This window comes from Doryrhamphus excisus, chromosome 9 (genome assembly GCF_030265055.1).
Source record: "Doryrhamphus excisus isolate RoL2022-K1 chromosome 9, RoL_Dexc_1.0, whole genome shotgun sequence".
Classification (NCBI taxonomy): Eukaryota; Metazoa; Chordata; class Actinopteri; order Syngnathiformes; family Syngnathidae; genus Doryrhamphus; species Doryrhamphus excisus.
Genome location: NC_080474.1, coordinates 7,644,633 through 7,667,599, shown reverse-complemented (window position 1 = coordinate 7,667,599; position 22,967 = coordinate 7,644,633). Strand labels below are relative to the sequence as shown.

Genomic DNA, 22,967 nt, shown 5'->3' with positions numbered 1-22,967 from the left:
CTACTGATTTCAATGCTGATGACGCCATAGATTGGTAACTTACTGCTCCTGTTTTCAACCTGACCGATCTCTGCCAAAGATTTTTTTTTGCGTGAGAGGTGCAAAGTGTTGATGATGCAACTCTACAATAGACGAGAGCATGTTTGGTGCAGTTTTAAGGCGAAAAAACAGCCACAAGCTGGCAGACGTCAATTTTATAAGCGCACAACCGGCAGTTTTGCCTTGTAAAAGATCACTATACAGCAACCAGGAAGTGAAAAGGCTTAGTGTCAAGGAAGTTATGCATTGAAGGCAAATTTGAATGAAAACGTATGCACCCACACAGAAAATTGTAACAAGTTCATGGCGTTGTATTTGTAAAAGAAAAAATTCATTTAAAATAAAAAAAAAATGTGATGTTTGTTTTGTTTTTTCGACATTTTGGTGAATATATATGGCTACATTTGTGTCAAAATGCCTGTGAGACTTTTCCCAAAAAGCCTTTTTCTCCATTTTTTGGCAGAGAACTGATACCTATGTTCTACTGCTGAAAGGTAGAAACAAACTTTTTTTTTTTCTGATGAAAGATGAGAGTCTAATCTTGCTTTTGGTATATACCAACGATATATATATAGTCCAAGAACACAATATTCTTGTATATATGTATATACACTCTATATATTGGCTTAAAAAAACAGTCAAAATCATCAGAAATGTCCAGTAGCGAGAGCGACAGCTTTTGAAAATATAAAAAATATTGTACGCTAAATGTACACAAATCCAGGTTCCACTGTAGTTCCGCTGTGACTTGAAGCAGTGTAGTTGGTGATTGTGTAAGTCAGCAACATGTTACCTCTCGTGTCCTCTAACTCCCATCCATCCATTTTTTAATGCCACCTATCATCACTAGGGTCGTGGGTGGGGTACAACCTAGACTGGTCGTCATTCAATCGCAAACCACACTCACATTCATACCTATGGACAATTTGGAGTCGTCAATTAACCTAGCATGTTTTTGGAATGTGGGAGGAAACCGGAGTACCCGGAGAAAACCCACGCACGCACGGGTAGAACATGCAAACTTCGCACAGAGATGGCCAAGTGGAGAATCAAACCGGGCTTGTTTTCTCTTATTGTTTGGTATTCATGTAAAGCTGTAACTGTAAGGACGAATCTACCTGCCTGTTGAGTCCATGCATAGAAAACTGCCTCAGGGTACGGAATTCATTGGTGTACATTACTGAAGTAGAATTCGATATGTTGACTTGAGACAGTTCAAGGTGCAGTCACAGTTTTGATGAAAAGTTCAAACTTTTACTGTCACGTGAAGGTTGTCATTTCATTTACCCCATGGATGCTATTGCCTTTTTTTAAATCACATTTCACAACTTTCCTTCACCCCCTCACGCCTTACACGGGCCTTCTGGTGATGCCTGATGATAAATCTGATAATCTGCATATTTAAATGTAGCAATTGAAGATGTGTTGCACTACTCATGAATTGTAGTTGATGGAAGTGTGGCACCGGGGACATCTATGCATAATGTGACTCGGTGGCACAGGTATCATTTAATTAAAAAGTGGAGCGACACGTACGTATAAACAGTCAAACTCAGGCTGAAAAGTAAAAGATGGATGGTGCAAGAGCTGTCAGGGAAGAAGGCGGCATACTCAAAGGTGTGTGTCTGATTTCCATTATTAATCACTTAATAATTTTCTAAAATCACAAATACTTAAACTTGCTGATATAGTTCATCTTCAAACAGCTAAAATAATGCATAAGGCTAAAAATAACCAATTACCTAAAAATGTCATCCAATACTTCTCTACAAGAGAGGAGAAATATGATCTCAGGGAAGAACTAAATGTGAAACACTTATATGCTAGGACTACGTTAAAAAGCCATAGCATTTCAGTATGTGGAATCAAACTATGGAATGGATTGAGTAAGGAAATCAAACAATGCACAACGATGAGCCAATTCAAGAAACAATACAAGCAGTTGATGTTTGCTAAATACAAGGATGAAGAGTCTTGAACCAGTCATGATGTGCTATATATATCACTATATTGACACTTACTATGGTACCCATTATGTCATTGTACGGTCATATCACCTCGTACTTGGGTATGAGGTGCATTGTTTAAAAAACAAACAAACAAACAAAAAAAAACCCTAAACTGTATTATGGAAAGCAGGACGTGAACAAATGTAACAGTTACTGATTGTAAAAGTACCAGATGGAGGGGTAGGATTTAATAAGCTTTGCTTCTTCCTACTCCTTTTGGACATGTGGAACTGGGAACTGATTATGTGATGCACTCAATTGTAATGTGATGCATGTTCAAGTGAAATAAAACCATTACCATTACCATAATCCCTGCATATACATAATACCATTACACCCCACTTTCTAGAAAAACAGTAGCCAGCGCTTCCCTTCCTAGAACTCCTTGACACGGAATCCATGACTCCTTTAGCATTCATCTTTACTCTAAATGACGGTTGCAACAGTGGAGCGGTTGGGATAAAAAAAAAAGCTCCCAATATTGATTGCAGTGTCTTCTTTTTATGATGTTCATTTTCACTTCAATGGTGATAGCTTTCCTTTTCTTTGGCGCATTGCCGTTTGGGAGACCTATTGAAGGATAAACGTTAGCAACAAATCAGCGATGGTTTTCTCGAGTTTTTCAACCCCTCCAAATTGGAATTAATTGAGAACCGGATACTATTTGTTTAATACACATTGAAAAAAATGGGAAAAATAGGTATGTTGTTTGACAGGCAGTCAGTGGCACGCTTTTCCAAGGTCGAACATCTTCTGGGTTTTTAACTTTGTTTATCTGCATTGGGTTTCACTCACAGATCCTGGTCTGGGTCAAGGGAAGATAGTCCAGACAGCCGATTGGAGCAATGTCCAGACCAACGCTTTTAATGGAGCACAGTCTACCCAGGTCCTTTTATTCTATAAGCTGTGAAATAATTCTCAAGTAAGGTTTAATATTTAATTCCAATAAGGAGCAGATACAAACTAAAGAAATGACAGAACTGAAAATAACAGTCATCTGTAAAGATGGCGTCGTCATCATAAGCTTCCTGTGGAGGCAGTCCCAATGATCAGGATAACTGTTTGATGATAACTGTTTCTTGGTGTGTTGGTCTGATCTGGTTAAAACCAGTCCAGGGCAAATGGCCAAGCTTCCATGTCAAGAAACAGGAGGGTTCCAAGTGAAAGGTCTTGTGAGTGTGTTATCTCTTGACTGTAGATAAGCAGGGCAGCACAATGGTCGAGTGGTTAGCGCCCACCTCACAGCTAGGAGACCATGGTTCGATTCCACCCTCGGCCATCTCTGTGTGGAGTTTGCATGTTCTCCCTGTGCATGTGTGGGTTTTCTCCAGGTACTCCGGTTTCCTCCCACATTCCAAAAACATGCTAGGTCAGGGGTGCTCACACTTTTTCAGCATGCGAGCTACTTTTAAAATGACCGAGTCAAAATGATCTACCCACTACAAAAATGCAAAACATCTATTTATTCTCAAATGTATTGAGGATTATTTGTACGTACAATGTATGTTGATGTACCTTACATAACCAAATGAGCCAATATTGCAAAACACACATAATTAACTATTAACATTTTTTGTAATTACCTGAGTTTACTTTGGTGACTTGCAATGAATTGAACCAGCCAGGGAGGCATAGTCCGGACAGTAGCTGCTGATAGCCAGCCTCACGCACACTTCCAAATGTTTATCAGTCATGGATAATATCCGTATCATAATATCCGTATAATATTCCATATCCGTATGGAAGTGATATGTTTTTTGCCTTTTTACTTGGTCCAGTTTTTGCCTTTTTACTTGGTCCAGCTCCTTCACTCATTTTAGTGACCATAAACTTTAGCGAGGGCTTAAAATCTCGCAATTCGCCGACTAGCTTAGCACTTTGCATCGTTGTTTACGCATGAGCGGTGACCTAAAGGTCAAAATTCAGTTGTCATCTGACTGGTTGTCCTGTATGTCAATCAAGTAACGGGGATGGATGATAGGCTGACATCGTAAGTTCTGCTGCACTTAGAGACGTTGTTTGATTTGATTGGTCGTCCGAAGGGCAACATTCTGTTGTCATCTGAATGGCTGCCCTGTATATCAATCAAGTGACGGCATTGATGCTGGGATGATATTTTTTTAATGTCACGCCGCGATCGACCAGCGATCGACCAGTACCACCTCCGCGATCGACCGGTAGCTCGCGATCGACTTAATGAGCACCCCTGTGCTAGGTTAATTGGCATAGGCTCCAGCACCCCCACGACCCTTGTGAGGAAAAAGCGGTAGAAAATGAATGAATGAATGTAGATAAGCACATTCATGTTGCAGTACCAATCCAGAACAGAGTGGAAAATATTCCATTCCTAATCGTAGCATCCTGGGGTGATACACATTCAGTCCCAACCTTTCCTTCATCTGAGTTACATTACCCAAACAACTGTCTTCAAATTGTGTCGAACATAATATTGAAGACTCTGATGCGGTGTCATTTGGAAATGTGAACTTTAGTCTGTTTGCATGAGGTTCAAGCGAAAGCCTACCCCACAACAATTTGAAAATTTATACAATTTATACAACAAATAATGCACCACAACAATGAAAACACTGCATTCCATGTGTTGTTCAGAGAGGGCGTGTTCTCAAATTCATGTCTCCATTCTTCAACCGGATTGTTTTTCAATGGCAAAAAATGGTAGATATGTCAACATTTGAGCACACAGGAAATATTCCCTTCACAGTTATCTTTCACTGCAAAAACAATAAAATTAACATGATGACTTTAAATTATGGACAAACATTTGGGCACCTCTAAACTGCAACACGAGACTTGTGCACCCAGATGACCAATAAATTCTTACTGAACTTACCCAGTGCGGCTTTTACCAAATGTAATTAAAGGGACTGGAGAGCTAAGAGATTAAGACATTCCGCTGTGCTGAGTTTTTTTTTTTTTTTAATAAAGCGTTACTTGCTGCTTTTGACGAGACACTTTATTGCTCTGTTGTTTTCTCCCCATTTGGAGCCATCTGTGGGCTTGCAGGGCATTGTTGATTGCTTTTGTGTAGCTTGTTATTGCTACTATCGTTAGTCCCACTTCAAGTGATTATTGCTGAAAGAGTATTGGTTCCACTGCCTGTTTAATTTCTGTCTTTTCCAGTATTTACCAATTTCTTTTTGTATGTCAGGATGTAAATGACGTAAATATATTAGCCCAAGGGAAGCCCTTAGTTCCATGCAGAGAAAGGCATCAAGTGGAAGCAAGGTGACGACGTGCAATAAAAACAAAGGAAGTGAGGCCAACTCCTTCAACCTGAGAGGCTGACAGATTATTCAGAGCTTAGGAGAGAGCTAATGCTTGTGTTTGTGGAATCCGTTGGCAGCAGGCTCACCCCTAATTAGACTTCCGTAAATCACATGCACACATCCACATAAAAGTTGATAAAAAAAAAAAAAGGAACGAGTCTGACGTGCCACCAATGACCAGAGAAACAGGTGTGAAAATAAATGTTTCTTATGGATGCACTGAACCCTCTGCGCGGTGTCCCATCGGAAACCCAACCTAACACTTGCTCATGCATGCCAATGAAGATGCTTCATTTTATAATTCATTCATCATACCAATTATTAATGATAACTGCCACATTGCATAATAGAAATAGACAAAGAGGCAAAAAAAAAAGAGTTGTACAGTAAATGTTTCAGGTCCCGAAAGGTTGTGGTTCCAAAAAAAAACGGAAAGTGTCAACATGAGACACTGTTCTGTTGAGGATTGAGAGTGGGGTCTGCAGGGGGGTTTATCCTAAGGTCCATTGCCATCTCCATTTCAGCTCCAGGTGGTTCTGACCACACCAGAGGACCAGTCAGTCCACCTCCCATCTTTATGCAGACATCTCACCGTCCCGGATGAGACCAATGACTGTTGTGTCTTCTGCAAACTTTAGGAATTTCACAAGGGTCCCAGTGGGGAGAGAACACACCCTTGTGGGGTGCCAGTGCTGGTGCTCCGGATGCTGGATGTGATGCTCCCCGGCCTCATTTCCCGGCTCTTGGCACCTGTGATGCGCTGACAGGTGGAGGCTGGCACAGTGAGCTGGGAGAGGGTCTGGTGGAGCATCTCGGGGTATTTTAGTTCATTCACCCATTTTTATTCTTGAAGAGGCTTCAAATTTGGCAAAAAAAAATACACAAATTTGATTAAATATGCATATCTTCATGAATAATCGGCCATATTCAACCACAAAACAACATGATTTATTAATATATTTTTGAAAAACTGTGATAGAGAGAAGCTGCAAAATTCAAAGCATGAAGTGGCGAGGGATGACTATTGGTCTACTGTATCATGTCATTTCTTATGCGTGTTTTACAACACGAGTTGAACAGTGCTATCTACAGTATTAAACAACAAAATGTATGAATCAAGTTATGATATACATGCAAATATGTGGCAAATATATTACTTACTATTACTCTTAGAATCTACTTACAAATGACTTGGATAGCTGCGGACTCGAGAGGGGTGCACAGCTCATTACACCAGATGTAACAGGTGTGCTGGAATGATCTAGATCAGGGGTCTCAAACTCAATTTACTTGGGGGCCACTGGAGCTCGGGTCTGGGTGAGACTGGGCCGCATCAGGTTTTCCAAAAAAACAAAAAACAAAACGCATTTATTAAAAACAAAAAAAATTTAAAAACTTCGCTTTGGTTCCAATTTTCTACAAGAAAAGCTCTGATAAAACATTCCACTGTTCTCAAATATCTTAATTTAATTTTTCTACACAAAATAAGATGAAAAATAAACAAATCAAGAATAAAGAAAATCAATCAATCAGTAATAAACAAATATAATAATAATAATAATAATAATAATAATAATAATAATAATAATAATAATAATAATAAAACAGCAAATAATAAAAACTTAAGAAACCACATATAGTTGGTGGGTAGACAAATTATTTTTTTCAGATTAAAATTAACAAAGCATTATTAGAGCCCTGTAGACATGACAAAACACGACTATAGTCACATTTATACTCTTTATTTACAACATATTGCGCAACTGCAGGGTCTTGAGACACATGCTAACTCGCAAACTAGAGAGCTAGCGACCTAAACGGTAGCCTTCAAGTTATTTCCTTTAAACTTAAATAGCCAAAAACTTACCACTTCCACACGGATAGGGAGGATAACTATTAACAGTTATTTAACCTTTAACATGAACATTAATCAAACGTAATAATTTTTTCTGGGTACATGATACCATACAGCATCCATATCAAACTTGCGCGGGCCGCACTAACATTAAACTTTCATATCAAGGCGGGGGCCTTAAACTAGTGTCCTGCGGGCGACATATGGCCCGCGGGCCACGTGTTTGAGACTCCTGATCTAGATGCAATTCAGATTTTCCGTGGAGATATGACATGGCTGTTTGTTACTGGCTCCATATCAGCAATTTCAGTCGCTCAAAAATGGCAGTGCTGCATAGGCGATATGACTTTTAGTATTCTTATTTCCGACAGTCCTATATTTGCATACCTCCTCCTTGCTACAATGACCAGCCATATGTGCCAGTTTGCACCTGCCTTCCAAACACGGTAAAAAAAAATACATAAACACCCACTGCAAACAGGTTTCAGCTTTGATAAATCACATTGCATCTGCAAAATTATTCCATTTGCATCTCCATCTCCCGTTAGTTTGTGCGTTCTGATAAACTGTACATAGCCTGCATATTCATTAAAGAAACCCTCCAAATGGATTGCTAGCACTATTTTGCTTATATGACATACGCAGTCCTCATTGCAACTTTCCAAGTTCCCACGTGTTTTTATACACTCACACCTTTAGTGGTAATAATAAAAATGGTAATAAACAAAATCAAATAAAAGTGAGGGTGTAAGATGAAAAGATAGCAGAAACTCAAAATATTCATAAGACAGAATATCGCAATTACAAAATGAAGACAAACAAACTCAATTAGATGCACCAATGAACTATGACAATTCACTAATTTAAAACTTAAATCATAAATCAACAGATTCAAGAGTTGGTGACTGTCCCAGAAATAAAGTCTTCATTCAACAATTCCATTAAGGTTGTTAATAACATGGTTGAAACGACAATGAAGGATATCTGACCTGGGGGCTGTGGCTCACATGGCATCGGGCACTGACCTGTTTGGAATGAAGAAACTAAGTAAACCTCATCCTTTTGCGGCTGACAAAGCATCCCTTTATTTCTATATATTGATATTCACCACCGGCTTGATTGCCTTTGGTTCCTTTGTTGCATCTGCCCTCTGTTCATGAATAAAGCAATCACAGAGGTTAAACGAATGGCCTTGAATTGTATTTAATTGCAAGTTGGCAGATAACGACAATCACCTTTTTTTAAGCTTCCATTTTAATGAAATGATCCTCCTTTTGGTGTGCTTTCTCTGCTTCAGGCCAGTGGGGTCATTGTATGGGCGAAGAGTGTGGTTCCGGTGGAGTTCAGACCAGGACGATATGGTGTGTCCATACAGAGGGGTGGACCACCCACCACTCGCACTGTAACCACATGGACAAACCTCAGAGCCGGCGGCACTGCTTTAAAGTGTGCGACTGGCACCAGGACCTCTTTGAGTGGGAGCTGTCCGCCTGGGAGGGCTGTGTTCTTGTCCCTTTCTTTTCCAATGAGCTCAAACTGAGGACCACAGAGTGCATTACAGCACAGCATGGCATCCAGAGACGAAGGGTTCAGTGTGTGCGCACTTCAAACCGCACGACAGTCACGTCAAGGATATGCGAGTTCTTTTCCCAGAAACCACCTGTGGAGCAGGCGTGTCTCATCCCTTGTCCTCAAGACTGTGTTGTATCAGACTTCAACTCCTGGTCAGGCTGCAGTAAGACATGCGGACTTGGCTTGCAACATCGGACTCGACATGTTCTGACCACATCCATGTATGGAGGCGCAAGCTGCCCCAATCTTACGGAAACCAGGATTTGTTCTGACCCTGTTGAATGCCCTGCTGGCGAGGATGAGTACCAGTATAGCCTTAAAGTAGGAGCCTGGAGCCAGTGCCGGCTCCCCCATCACAAGGACGACCTGTTGAGTGGCCGGACTACTGTGGATTTCAACAGTAACAAGGGGAACAATACAGTAATGTTGCACAAGGAGGCGTCCAATTTCCACCAACATCACCATCATAGCCATCGCAAGGACCCGATGTCATGGGAGCTGGAGGTGGGATACCAGACACGACAAGTCCGCTGCACACGGAGTGATGGGAAGAATGCAATGCTGAGGTAAGCTAATCAAAGAGAAACATGAACCTGAAATGCAAACAGTAATATAAATACTTTTGGTTTGTTCCCATTCATCATCTGAAGTCAAGGATGTAAACCACTAACCACCATTATTGCACAGTAAAAAGCCGATATTGTTTAGTTCAATTGACGACAAATGGGTTGTGTTTGTATTTTTGTTGCATATACTGTATTATCAGGACAATAGATTGTTTCCATATGTAAGCCACACCCAATACATTTAAAGGCAAAAACATAACATACACATGTATATAAGCCATACATGTCCACGTTGTAACAGGGGATATTTGATATAGAGAAAGATGTTACACAGAAAACAAAAATAAAATAAAATAACAAAGATTAACTGGATTAGAATGCACTATTGATTGCTGTGATTTTGGGAAGTGTCGCAGATTCCCATTGTTTTTCCATTGAACAAATAGTTAAAAATGAAATTGCTCCTCTACATTACGATCCTGTAAAACCATCATTGACATTTGTTGTTCTGTTATTGTCATTACTATTGTTTTTTTTTTTGTCTCACTTTGTGTTATCCCCTTCTTGTCCCCGCACGCCCTCCTCTGTTTTCTCTTTTTTTCTTTTCTATCCCCTCCTGCTCCGGCTCCAAATTTTCATAACAAAAAACATCAAACAAATCCAAATAATACCCCATATAACAGGGACGGTGTAGCTTATACATATTTCCCTTGCAGAGCAAATCTGTTTAGCATGTAAGGGCATTTAGATCAATAATATTCTCTGCCCAAATAGCTGGACAGGACAAAAAATTAAAATAAATTCAAACGATTTCAGCAATTGGCACATTTTCCAGATAATTATAAAAAAGCAGTTTAAGAAACAGAAGTATAGAAGACACAAACTTCTGTAGTGGAATTTAGGATGTGAAGCAAAGCCATCACACTATTCACTTTTTAACTACAAGCGAGACGCTACCGTTTGCTATAGATAGAGGCATCTTACCACTGAAATAGTTTATCTGTAATCAGAATAATAAAGATGAAAGTGGCATCTCTGTGTGTAGCTCAGATGTCTGTTTACCACTTAATCTTAGCCGTGGGAGTGCAATAGCGGATTAGGAGAGAATCTTAATGTCTATTGAGTGATGTCATTTGACATCTGCAAAGTGACGTTTATGTGACCCAAACTATCTTCGTGATCGACCGGTAGTTAGTGATCAACGTAATGGGCACCCCTGCACTATATAATGCATTTGTTCTTAATGTGTTGGCCATCTGCAACAGATTAACTAGATTTACATTATTTCCTATCAGGAAAAATTGCCTTCATTTTTGTACATCTGTATGTTTTGGAACGAATTAAAAACAAAAACCGAAGTGTTGCTGCATTGCCCTTATTTAAACAATAAAATATATTTAACCAATTATAATGATTTTAGTGTTTGAGTGGATAAAAACACCCCATGCAGCTTGTAAAAATGGATCATTTGTTGGTAGCAGTTTGACATGGATTTCCTTTTTTTCCATTTATCAACATTAGCTTTCACAGAGTTCATTCTTTTCATAGTTCTATCAAAAGTGGCTACTCGGTCAGTGGTCATCCACTATCCAGCATGTCTATTATGCATACTTGAATTTAGTCATTCTATTATCAGTTGGTCTTTCTCGATTAAATGCCCTGTGAAAGGTGGTGTTTGACCGTATTAACACGTAGGCGAAGCACTTTTGTGTTAAATGTCAAGTGCTGCTCCTTTCCTTTGCCTGCAGTTTCAGTGAACTGCGGTATTTCGATTTTTGATAAGAATGCACACATGAACAGCAATAAAAAGCACATTTCATGTTCCTTTCAGCCCTGGGGTTCAGATAAAATATTGTCTAAACACCAGCCTTTTATCTACCTGGCCTTTAATTTATTTTCATCAAAACACCATTCAAATTCTCTCAATTAAGTGTTTTTCTCTCTGTGATTTGTTAAATCGGAATTTGAGTTTTTTTTTTTAAGAGTTCCCATTAGAGCTCTGTTTCATTCTGTTTTTTCCAATTATTGCCTAATTAACAAATCAAATCAGCATTGTAGCCCCAGTGTAATAACCAAGCTAATTTAGCAGTCTGAATTAAACAATAGAAGTTGTAATTACATCACTAATCTGCATGTTTTGTATTCATCAAGTCAGCATTTTTGCTCTGTGTATGGCACTGTACAAAAGTAATTAGAAGCAGGTCGGAAAAATATGTAAGAGTTGCAGTGGTCTCTTGCTTGCTTATGTTTTCTGATGTTTTCTTAAAAAATATTTTTAAAAATATGCTTTTTCCACTTATCTTACTTATAAACGTAGTTACAATCTTGTATTTTCATGCTAAATGATGCCAAAGTTTCAGACAATGAGGTTTACGGATTTGGAAGTGAGCCATAGAAGATGTTTGAACACTCTCTTTCAGAGAGTTTTTTCTACCACTGGTTCTCTGTGATGTCACAGAGTGCAGGGCTTCCTTATATGGGCTTGGTTGTATTTTAAAAGTGGACATAAATCATCGACTAACCTTTATAAAGTTGGGTTCGGCAGCTATCCGGAAGTCCTCGTGAGCACTACAGCGGAGTGCGCATGAAAACAGTCAGTTTTCTCGGGAAGCACAAAATCGAAAGAAATCCAGCTACAATAGGAGCAGATCTAGAAAGCTTTCTGTGCTGGTTATCGTGTGTAGCTGCTCTATAGGAGTCCACAACTCAATACACAGGGCCGAAAGATGAGCATAATTAAGAAACATAATTTATTTACTGTATATTATAATCATTTTAATCTGTTTTATACATTTCCTTTATTTTCAACCTGCAGCCTCTGCACCAAGTACAACTCCCTTGTGACCTTCCAGGCATGTGTGATGCCCAAAGACTGTCAGACTTCTGAATGGTCATCGTGGAATCTCTGCTCCAAGACCTGCCAATCCACTGACCTGTCTCCTGGTTACCGTCTGCGGTCACGAGTCATGACACAGATCCCAGTGGGCGGGGGGAAACAATGTTCTGTCCTTGAAGAAAAAGAAGCTTGCAACATCATGGGGGATTTACTTCCACCTTGTCCTAGGTAGTACTTCTTTATGGACATGTTTGTTATCACCACTTGGCTCACTGTTCTCGGAAACAAAACCATGCATATTTTTCTGATGTTAATGCGCATCGCATGCATTTCTGGTTTCAGAGTAAAATTAATGAGTTGTAATAAGATTGAGCAGTCTAATGTGAATGCATGCAGTAATTGTGACCCAAGAGGCGTGAAATGTATGGATGCCATTGTTACAGGCGTGTTTGGGTTAAGTTAGGCCTTAGGTAATATTACACGCAGTAGACAAGCATTTTTTTTTTCTCTGCTAGAAGATCTTGTTTTATTTACTAAATCTACATGGAACGCCTCAGAGCAAAGGATTTACATGATTAGGGGAAAACTCATTACAGAAAATAAGCATTTGATAGATTACTAGGGTCGTTGTTCTGGAAAAACTCAGCAAATATTATTGCTTTTTGCTGCACTGCACTTGCCACGGCAAAGTGAGAACATTTGTTTAAAGTTACTGCAACCTTCCTCCTTGATTTGCATTTTTTAATGTTTCTTTTAGTGGTTTTAGGGGGTTATTTTTTTTAAAGAAACGGTGGTAGGCAGTAATGGTAGGGACGCCTGCCTCACAGCCAGATGGTTCTGGTTTAGAATGATGTTTGCATGTTGTTACCATACTTGCATGGGCTTTTCTCTGGTATGTTGGCTTGTGAGGCTAATTGGAGGCTTACGATTACCGAAAGGTCTGCGTGTGAATGTGGATGCGTGTTTGTCGACATCAGTTTCTCCAGAATTTTGTGCGCTTTTTAAAATGATCTAAAATGCCAGATTTTGTTACAGCATTGTTAAAAGCATCTATTGCGGCTATTCTCCAATAATTAGACTCGCCAGGATTTTGCGTGCTTTTTTTTCACCAACTTTGTCAACAAGTTGCACAAAAGTTGCAATATTTTCAGGCTTTTTTTCAATAACCTTGCATCACCTTATGATTTTACAAATTTTATATCAGTGTTCTTTATCCAAGTCATGTATTTGTATTTAAAGAATCCAAAATATTTATTTTCAATAAATACAATTTATATGGCAATTGTACAAAAAAAAATCTGTATATAGTATTTCACAATTACGAGTTAAGCCGGGATTAGTAGCGGAGCCATTACTACCCATTACTACATAGGAGTGGCACGCACTGGTTGATACCTGAAATGTCTCGATGACATCATCAATTATTCAATTTTTTTTCTTAGTTATTAGAATTATCATGATTTATTCCACACCACAGAGTTTTTATTTGTTTTTGTCAAAATTGTCCCTCGGCTGTCGGGGCTGGCAAGTGGCTAAGGGTGGCCCGGGCCACCCCCTAGCCCTGCCACTGACCAGGATCACACTGCATCCGTTGCAGGACATAAGTTTGTGGGAATTGGTTAAATTAGCATGTTTTGGTGTCATGGTAACATTGAAAAATCTTGGAAAGTCTGCCATACATGTCCTTTTACTGGCTGGGAACCAATCCAGGCTGTATGACCCCTTCTTCTAGTTAAAAAGTACAACGATATTTAAAATATCATACTGTATACCGAATATGTGTGTGTATGTGTGGCTTTTCAGGTACGAGTGGAGGACCACTGACTGGGACGAATGTCTTGTTGCACCTTTGCTGTGCAAGCTGGACCGGCATCTTGCAAACATTAGTCGTCTCTGCGGAGGAGGGATTCAGACCAGGAAGACCTACTGTGTTCAAGTTGCTGACGACTCAGCTCCAAAACACAGGAAGGAGGGTATGACAAACTCACTGTCATCACAGATGAACAAAGACATCCTGTCCGTGCAGACGTGAAGAATAAAGAAGTAGTAGTGATGGTGAAGCTTAAAGCATGTTCAAAGTATATCAAGGGCTTATCTTCAGCTACAGTAGACTCCCCTGGCAGCTACTTACTCATTGGCGAAGCAGTTTCATTTAAAACTTAATCCGCATTGAGAGACAGCCAACCCTTGTGTGGCATGAGAATAGATAAATGGTATAGTTTTAAATGTTACTGTTGTTTATTCCATACAGCAAGACAAGCAGTGCTGACGCTGTAAGCATTACAAGCGCAGCACTAAGTAGTTGCCATCAATTTCTAAAAAGTGCTTTATGTAAGCATACCATCATTTTGTTCATGTTGGGGATGAAGAAAGCCTGACAAATCTTGTACAAACTCAGCTTTTAAAGTCGCCGTCCATCCTCAATGGATAAGCTGCTATAAAAACAGAACGTCTTCAGGGGCTTGTTTGTGAGAAGAAGAAAACATCTGAGGCCATGCTAGTGGCCCGGCGAGACAATAAAGCTCAGAAAACAATTTAGCAGGATACTCAAGCAAATGATTCACATGAGCAAAGTGGTTTGTGATACATATTTGAATAGAAAGTAATAATGTTGAATATTGCCCAGCATAACAAGAAAAGAACGGCCATTTAACATTTTGAAATATTGTTGGAAAACACAGCTGAGCTAACCAGTGGACCGATTACACTGGAAGCTCGTTTGGCGTATGCATTGTCTGCACATATTGTTCAGTTTGTGTCCAAAATGCACAAAGAAATATTGCAATTTAGCATACAATATGGCATTCAAGTGTGTTCACAACGTATTTTTATCACAAAATGTCCCTGTCAGCAGCCTATTAGCATGCTAACAAAATGGAAACCATAACCGGAAGTCATTGTCCCTTACGTCCATCACTTCTGTTCCAAAATCAAATAGTACAAAACCTGAATTAATTTTCCTAAATAATACATAACAATACACTCACATGGACTCAGGGTGCTTTTTTTGGGCACTTGATTTCATGGAACGATACAGCTACAGGGAAAAGAGACTCCAATGGAACCGGCGTTAGCGTACGCCCCAGCTAATGTGTTTTTCATTCATTCATTCATTTTCTACCGCTTTTTCCTCACAAGGGTCACGGGGGTGCTGGAGCCTATCCCAGCTGTCTTTGGGCGAGAGGCGGGGTACACCCTGGACTGGTCACCGGCCAATCACAGGGCACAGCTAGGAGACCCGAGTTCAAGCCCACCCTTTGCCATCTCAGTATGGAATTTGTTCTCCCAGTGCATGCGTGGGTTTTCTCCGGGTACTCCGGTTTCCTCCCACATAGGTATGAATGTGAGTGTGAATGGTTGTTTGTCTATATGTGCCCTGTGATTGGCTGGCCACCAGTCCAGGGTGTACCTCGCCTCTCGCACGAAGACAGTTGAAAATGAATGAATGAAGAACACAAAGGCAATGTCTGAGTGGCTCGTCTTTGTCAACAAAACGGCGAAAACTGAGGAAACAGTTTGCTGATATTTTTCATCAAAAACCAATGTTTAACTGTAAAACCAAAAATGTACAGCAGGGCTCAACAATAACGATGTACCGATGGCCCGGGGCAAGTTAAAACAAAATTCGGGCAAGTAAATCCAATCAGTGATATTCCTGTCGGGCAAGTGCACTTTGGCATGCCATACTGCCAAGAGTTTTTTTAAAAGCGGTTTTTGTTGGGTGTTGGTAAAACACTGACTGTGTAATTCTGGTGGTAAACCAATCCTTGCAAATCTTGAAATGGACCAATCAGAATCGTTTATTTAGACCGCGGTCCGCAGTCCGAGTTTTACCCACACCCGTTGTTGTTCGCGATCAACCAATCAGCGATCGTTTGACTTCTGAAGGAAAACACCAAAAACTGATGAAACACTGCCTCCTAAACAAGTATTTTATTAGTATTAGTATTTCATTGTGGTGCACAACTTATAAATATCACTGCTTACTACGACTCCGATGTGTAAGGTAGTATGGCATGCCATGTTAACATACATCACAATTTTTCAGACATTCCTCCAAATACAATGCGTCAGTACTATTATCTGATGAATTATCAGCATATATTGATATATGATATCATTATGGCAGTCTTTTCATTTTACATGGGGCAAGTTCGGGCAAGTAGTTCTCACCTTAAGGATTCCCCATGGACAATAGTCACTATTAAACAAATGTCCAACTGTAACATAAAGATACATTCAACCAGCGTCCGCAGTGCATGGTTCGATATTAACTAAAGTACTTGGAGTGTGTGTTACACTAGTGGAGTCAACGCTGTGGTCTAATGTGTAGGACAAAGATCAATACGTAAGCTGCAATGTTTACAGCACCGGCGCAGCTCCTGTTGATGTAAACCAATGTGGCTGCCTACAATGCACTCCTCCTTGACTAATTTGAAAAACAATTTGCTGCTGTTGGGCATCTATAGCGCTATAATTGTCACCCGCAGTTTAAGGAACAAAGGCGATAAGTGTGTTATATGCACTTTATCCATGTGTTTAAGCATGCATGTCATTTTTACACAGGAGATCAAACACCGTGTAAAACGACTCGCAGTAAGAAGACATTATGCAGGAAGGACATTTGCCGAATCTCTCTTTGGGGCTCTCATTTAAATGGAAATTTGATATTCATTGATGTGTGGAAGTGCATCAAACTGGAATATTAGATTAAATACAAACTGTATTGTGGGCAGGGAAAAATACCCCCATGGGTTTGTGGGTTTTCTCGTCTACAAATAATGTCAGCTATTTGAAAGAGTCACATCATGTCTCGAATTATATTGTATTTTAGTGTTCACTTCAGCCAAAGATGCAATTTTTATACATGTTCTCCGACAAGAATGCCTGTGAAAGTGAAATATAGAGATATATCTGATCTTTCTATACATAGAAGTCCATTGTACTTTGGTTAACTTAATCTACCAACTATTTTAATAGCCACAGACTAAATTAATATAGTTTGTACAGTCAGTTTCTACATTCATACAAGTGAGAATGCATGCCAACAGAGATAATGGAATCCCAGCTTCCAGTGGATGCTGTTTTAGTGGAAGGGAACATACTGAGTCTTCTTCACCCTATCCCGGTGGAAAAATGTTGCTATCATCCATAGATCTGCTCCCACTTTGGATTGGTTTTCCCTCCGTACCCAAGCGTAGGGATGCATATCAAACTGTGTTCCATACTGGCACATGCGCCAACATTAACATTATAAACACACCCGTGGTTATAACGCTGCAGGGTCTGATGCCCGATTTGAAATTTTGGTTAGAGGGCAACTGTACTTTTTGTGCAATCTTTCAGCACATGGCTTGCACTCCTTGTTGAGCTGGTAAAGTCAGCATTGCTGTCAAGCAAAAAAAAGGTAGCTAACTTTCCAGTAACTAACGTATCGGATTCTTATACAAATTAGACCTGAGTCACATTTGAGAAAAATAATTATTGTATTGGTCACACTGATGTAAAAAAAAAATAATACAGCTCACATATAGTATGAGCAAAAAACTCCATTATGGACCTGCAGTGTGAATGTAGACTCATTCATTCATTTTCTACTGCTTTTCCTCACGAGGGTGCGGGGGTGCTGGAGCCTATCCTAGCTGTCTTCGGGCGAGAGGCGGGGTACACCCTGGACTGGTCGCCAGCCAATCACAGGGCACATATAGACAAACAACCATTCACACTCACATTCATACCTATGGACAATTTGGAGTCGCCAATTAACCTAGCATATTTTTTGGAATGTCTCTCCACACAGAGATGGCCGGGGGTGGAATCGAACCCTGGTCCTCCTAGCTGTGAGGTCTGCGCGCTAACCACTCGCCCACCGTGCCGCCCGAATGTAGACTCACTCTTTTAAATTGTGCCATTTGTGTCCCTGTTCCTTGTTCTGAATCTCTGAAAATGTCCCTGCTTCCTCAAGTTGTGTGCTTTCTCGGCGATGTCCGATGTGCCATGTTGTGTTTTGTCGGATTCTTTCATTCATTCATTTCCTACCGCTTATCCTCACAAGGGTGTTGGGCGTGTTGGAGCCTATCCCAGCTGTCTTTGGGCGAGAGGCGAGGTACACCCTGGACTGGTTGCCAGCCAATCACAGTTCTTATTCATCCTATTAGGATTTATCCACTTTTGTGACCTGAGAATGTTGTTAGAATGTTCTATCATCATGTTAAATGATGTCAGTGTTTCAGATAATTGGAAGTGAGCCCTGAAAGTAGTTTTGGATGGTGCGAGCCACTCACTTCCAAATTTATTTCTGACGTCACAATGAGCCGAGCTTTGTTATATGCGTGTGCCCCATGCATTAGGCCTCCTCTCCACTCTGCTGCACTGTGACCAATCACAGCGCAGTGGGTGTGCTCCGAGGCAGGCTATGGGTGGAATAAATTAAAACAGAACGTTTTGGAAATACAGTTCAAATAGGTGTAGATTCTGGATGATATAGATAGCTTTCTGTGCTGGTTATTGTCACGATGTGGGCGTTATGCCCTTGTGACAGCTCTTTTAGCTTCCTTTCCTGCCTTAGTTCCTGGTTCATGCCTTTATTTTGTATTCACTTCCTGTGTTGCTCTGTTCTGTTTTCCGTTGCTTTCCATTATCTCCTGCACCTTTTTCCCATTTTCTTGCCTATTTAGTTCAGGTGCGCCCCGACGGTTGTTGGGTCATTGTCGTTTTGCTGTTGGACATGCTAGTGAGTTGTTCTGCTGCATAGCCTAGTCATTAAATACATTTTTACCTGCAATTTAGTCCTCATCTCTGCATCCTGGGGTCGCTACACTACATGACCATGCCCGAACGTGACAGTTATTGTATACAGCTGCTCTATAGGAGTCCACAACTCAATACAATGGTCCCAAAATGATGATGAAGGGTTGGGTGTTGTTTCTATCATACAGTGGGATGTTGCAATAGTATGGATCCACCTTTTTGGAATGTAGAAAGCTGGCAATTTGTTGCCAGCCATCTGTTGAAGCGACATCCCTTTCATCTGGTTCATCTAAATTCTTACTCTGATCACCGAAAAAGTCAAACTAAAATAGAAGTACAGATTTGGCACCAGGATGGGCTAAAATTAAAATAATTCCCATCTCTACCCACGCTACAGCTTTACACCAAGTTTGATGAAAACCAGTAAGTCTCCAAGGAGACAGACAAACGGCTGGAAGTAACAGTAGATGTTCTGTCGCTAAACTGGCAGATATGTTTAATTAAAAATCACATCCATGTAGTATCAACTTTTTCTTGGCTCCCAGCAACTGTAAAGGGTAATTCATTCATTCATTCATTTTCTACCGCTTTTCCTCACAAGGGTCGTGGGTATGCTGGAGCCTATCCCAGGCGAGAGGCGGGGTACACCCTGGACTGGTGGCCAGCCAATCACAGGGCACATATAGACAAACAACCATTCACACTCACATTCATACCTATGGACAGTTTGGAGTGGCCAATTAACCTAGCATGTTTTTGGAATGTGGGAGGAAACCGGAGTACCCGGAAAAAACCCACGCATGCACGGGGAGAACATGCAAACTCCGCACAGAGATGGCCGAGGGTGGAATTGAACTCACGCTAGCTGTGAGGCCTGCAGGCTAACCTCTCGCCCTCTGTGCAGACAAAATGGGTAACATGTTAGCATAGTACAATACAAGCATTACAGGTTCCACTGTATACTGGAACCAGGGGCATATTCAGCTCTTTGGGGGCCCAAGGCAAGCCCCTTTGGGGTCCGCCACATTCAGAAGAAATACATTTTAATTTCATATTTTAACAAAAGGCGAGTGTGTAATTTAGAGCATTTTTTCCTGCTTTTGAAATCTGTTACAGTTATCCTTATTATTCATCATTTACTAATAAGTGTGAATATGAGAGAATTCTCCTATTTCCTGAGCTAGATGAAATCTTTGAAAGGCTCCTGCGGAATTATTATTACATAATAAGTGAATTATCTCAACGCTTTTACTGTAATTGATAAGAACATTAATTAACATTTGATATAGTTATTTTATATAGTTGACTGCTTTAATACTCGCATCTTTGATGAAACGCATCACTCAACTCATCCCTAAAACTACTGCATCCTGCAGCTTGTACCCTTGGTAGTTTTGTTTTCCTCCTGCCTTGCTCTCGAACGCCATTTTCTCCGAACTGTACCAACAAGTTTGTTTTGCTTCCGATTTCTGTAATCAATCTGCACATGTCCAATCTATCATGATAGATGACACATTTTATTGAGTTTTAAGCAGGTGAATTAAGACTAAAACAGTAATACTGAATGTACTTGAAATCGAATGGAAAAAATTAAAAATCTGTTTTCATGAGATGTTTGGGTGGCCTCGGAAATCTCAGGGCCCCGGGCAATTGCCTGTGTTTGCCTAATGGTAATCCCCCCTAGACTGAAGCTTGACTTAAACCTCCTGTCTCCCTTCTGTTTGCACAGTGTCCAGGCCCGTGACTGCCAGTCTGTGTGCAGGTCAGGAACCTCCTGTGGCTGTCAAGAACTGCTCCATCCCCTGCCAACACCGCTGCCTGCTCTCCCACTGGTCGCCCTGGGGCGCCTGCGTACATGACAACTGCAAAGATCCACATGGGAAGAAAGGTACTGTTCGGAAATGTAGTTACAAATTACATTGATAGAAGTGTGGTTAGCGTGCAGACCTCACAGCTAGGAGACCAGGGTTCAATTCCACCCTCGGGCATCTCTGTGTGGAGTTTGCATGTTCTCCCTGTGTATGCGTGGGTTTTCTCCGGGTACTCCGGTTTCCTCCCACATTCCAAAAACATGCTAGGTTAATTGGCCACTCCAAATTGTCCATAGATATGAATGTGAGTGTGAATGGTTGTTTGTCTATATGTGCCCTGTGATTGGCTGGCCACCAGTCCAGGGTGTACCCCGCCTCTCGCCCGAAGACAGCTGGGATAGGCTCCAGCACCCCCGCGACCCTTGTGAGGAAAAAGCGGTAGAAAATGAATGAATGAATGAGAAATAAGGAGTTAGTATGTTCTCTGTAGGCATACTGTATATGAGAAAAGGGGCAAATATTGCAGAAAATGTCAAAACCCAAATCATCCAAAAATTGAGCATTTCAAAATCAAGGGTTGACTACAGAGGGTTTAAAAGAATTATTTTCTTGTTAAAATCAGTTTAAATTTATATTATGAATTGTAACTTTTCACAGTTTTATACCCCTTACCTCTTTTTATACCTCTTTTATACATTACAAAGAGGGATGTCATCAAATGGATCCATTCTATATCGATGGATGAGTATGCACTAGTATTAAAATGCCAGAAAATGAACCAAGATGCCGCATCCCAACAACTGTCTGGCAGATGGATGGGCTGAGAAATGGAAGCAAACTATCGGAAAAGAAACCGAGATAGCTAATAAGTAGCTCATACGATTTCAAATGGATACAGATAATTGTACAGATGGACAAGATGTGCAAATTAGGACGCCGTGGAAAAATATATATTTACCGCTGAGTTTCTGGAGAGATTGCCAATTTATAAATTTACAACCAGCTGCTGCTCACAGCAACTGAGCTGAGTACTTCCAATGTGCTCGACAAGATTTACACAACCTTGTGAACTATTCCGCATACAAATGATTTAATTTGAGTGCCAGCCATGTTTTCAATGTGTGAACAAGAACTGTTGAGGTAATCCAGCTAACCGAGGAGATAAAAATTGGGTATGGAAAGGTAGAGAGTTGGAGTTATATATTTTTTTTGGTCGGTAAGTGACTGCCTGAGAGGAAGTGCTGTGAAAGAAAGCAATACACGAACAAACGACAGCTGATGAAAACCAGAAAGAGCACGCCTGTGGCTGGGCTCTCCATCCCCAGGAGGTTGAAAGAACAGATAAGATGCTTCCTGAATGTGTGTGTGTGTGTGTGTGTGTGTGTGTGTCTGCCTCTACAGGCTTAAATCTTCAGCAGGATGGTGCATTTGTGACACAGGTGAACACAGGTGTGTCATCACATTTAGACAGACAGTGTGAGTTACACCTCGTGTACAGTATGTGTTTGTATGCCACAGCTGTTGGGGTGTTAGTGCTCTGCTAAAAGGGCAGTGCGACCTCCTCCCTGTCTTGAGTAAATGTGCATGAAAGCACCCCGGGGAGCAACTGAAATGTGGATTGTTCAGGTCAGTGCCCACGCCGGTCTCCGTGGGACCACGGTAGCTCATCTTCCACACATTGTCATTAATATATTTCAAGGAGTAGAAGATGCAACATCTGCTGTTTTGCACATCCTTCTCTAGTGACGCATTGTAGTTGGCTTCACGAGACCCAGAGCTAATGAAGGATGTCAATACTCTTTGAACAGCGGTCAAACAAAGATTCCAAATCAAAGATTAGTTTGCCTTAGGTTCTTGCAATGGTGTGATTGTATTTCACGTATTGATTATACACATTTGTTGTCAATACAATAATAATGGTAATGGTTTTATTTCATTTGAACATGCATCAGATTACAATTGAGTGCATCACATAATCAGTTCCCAGTTCCACATGTCTAAAAGGAGTAGGAAGAAACAAAGCTTATTAAATCCTACCCCTCCATCTGGTACTTTTACAATCAGTAACTGTTACATTTGTTCACTTCCTTTTAATAATGTACCTCGTACCGAAGTACGAGGTGATATGACCATACAATGACATAATGTGTACCATAGTAAGTGTCAATATAGTGATATATATAGCACATCATGACTGATTCAAGACTCTTCATCCTTGTATTTAGCAAACATCAACGGCTTG

General features: G+C 40.5%; 1 protein-coding gene across 2 annotated transcripts in view; it reads left to right on the top strand.

Moving 5' to 3' along the window:
• Positions 1 to 22,967, top strand: part of thsd7ba (thrombospondin, type I, domain containing 7Ba) — a 234,907-nt gene that overhangs the window by 97,909 nt on the left and 114,031 nt on the right. For both annotated transcript variants that reach the window (XM_058081143.1, XM_058081144.1), the window contains 4 exons: positions 8,488 to 9,328; positions 12,144 to 12,392; positions 13,968 to 14,137; positions 20,644 to 20,802. In XM_058081143.1, the coding sequence (XP_057937126.1) occupies positions 8,488 to 9,328; positions 12,144 to 12,392; positions 13,968 to 14,137; positions 20,644 to 20,802 (1,419 nt within the window). The remainder of the gene's footprint in view (positions 1 to 8,487; positions 9,329 to 12,143; positions 12,393 to 13,967; positions 14,138 to 20,643; positions 20,803 to 22,967) is intronic.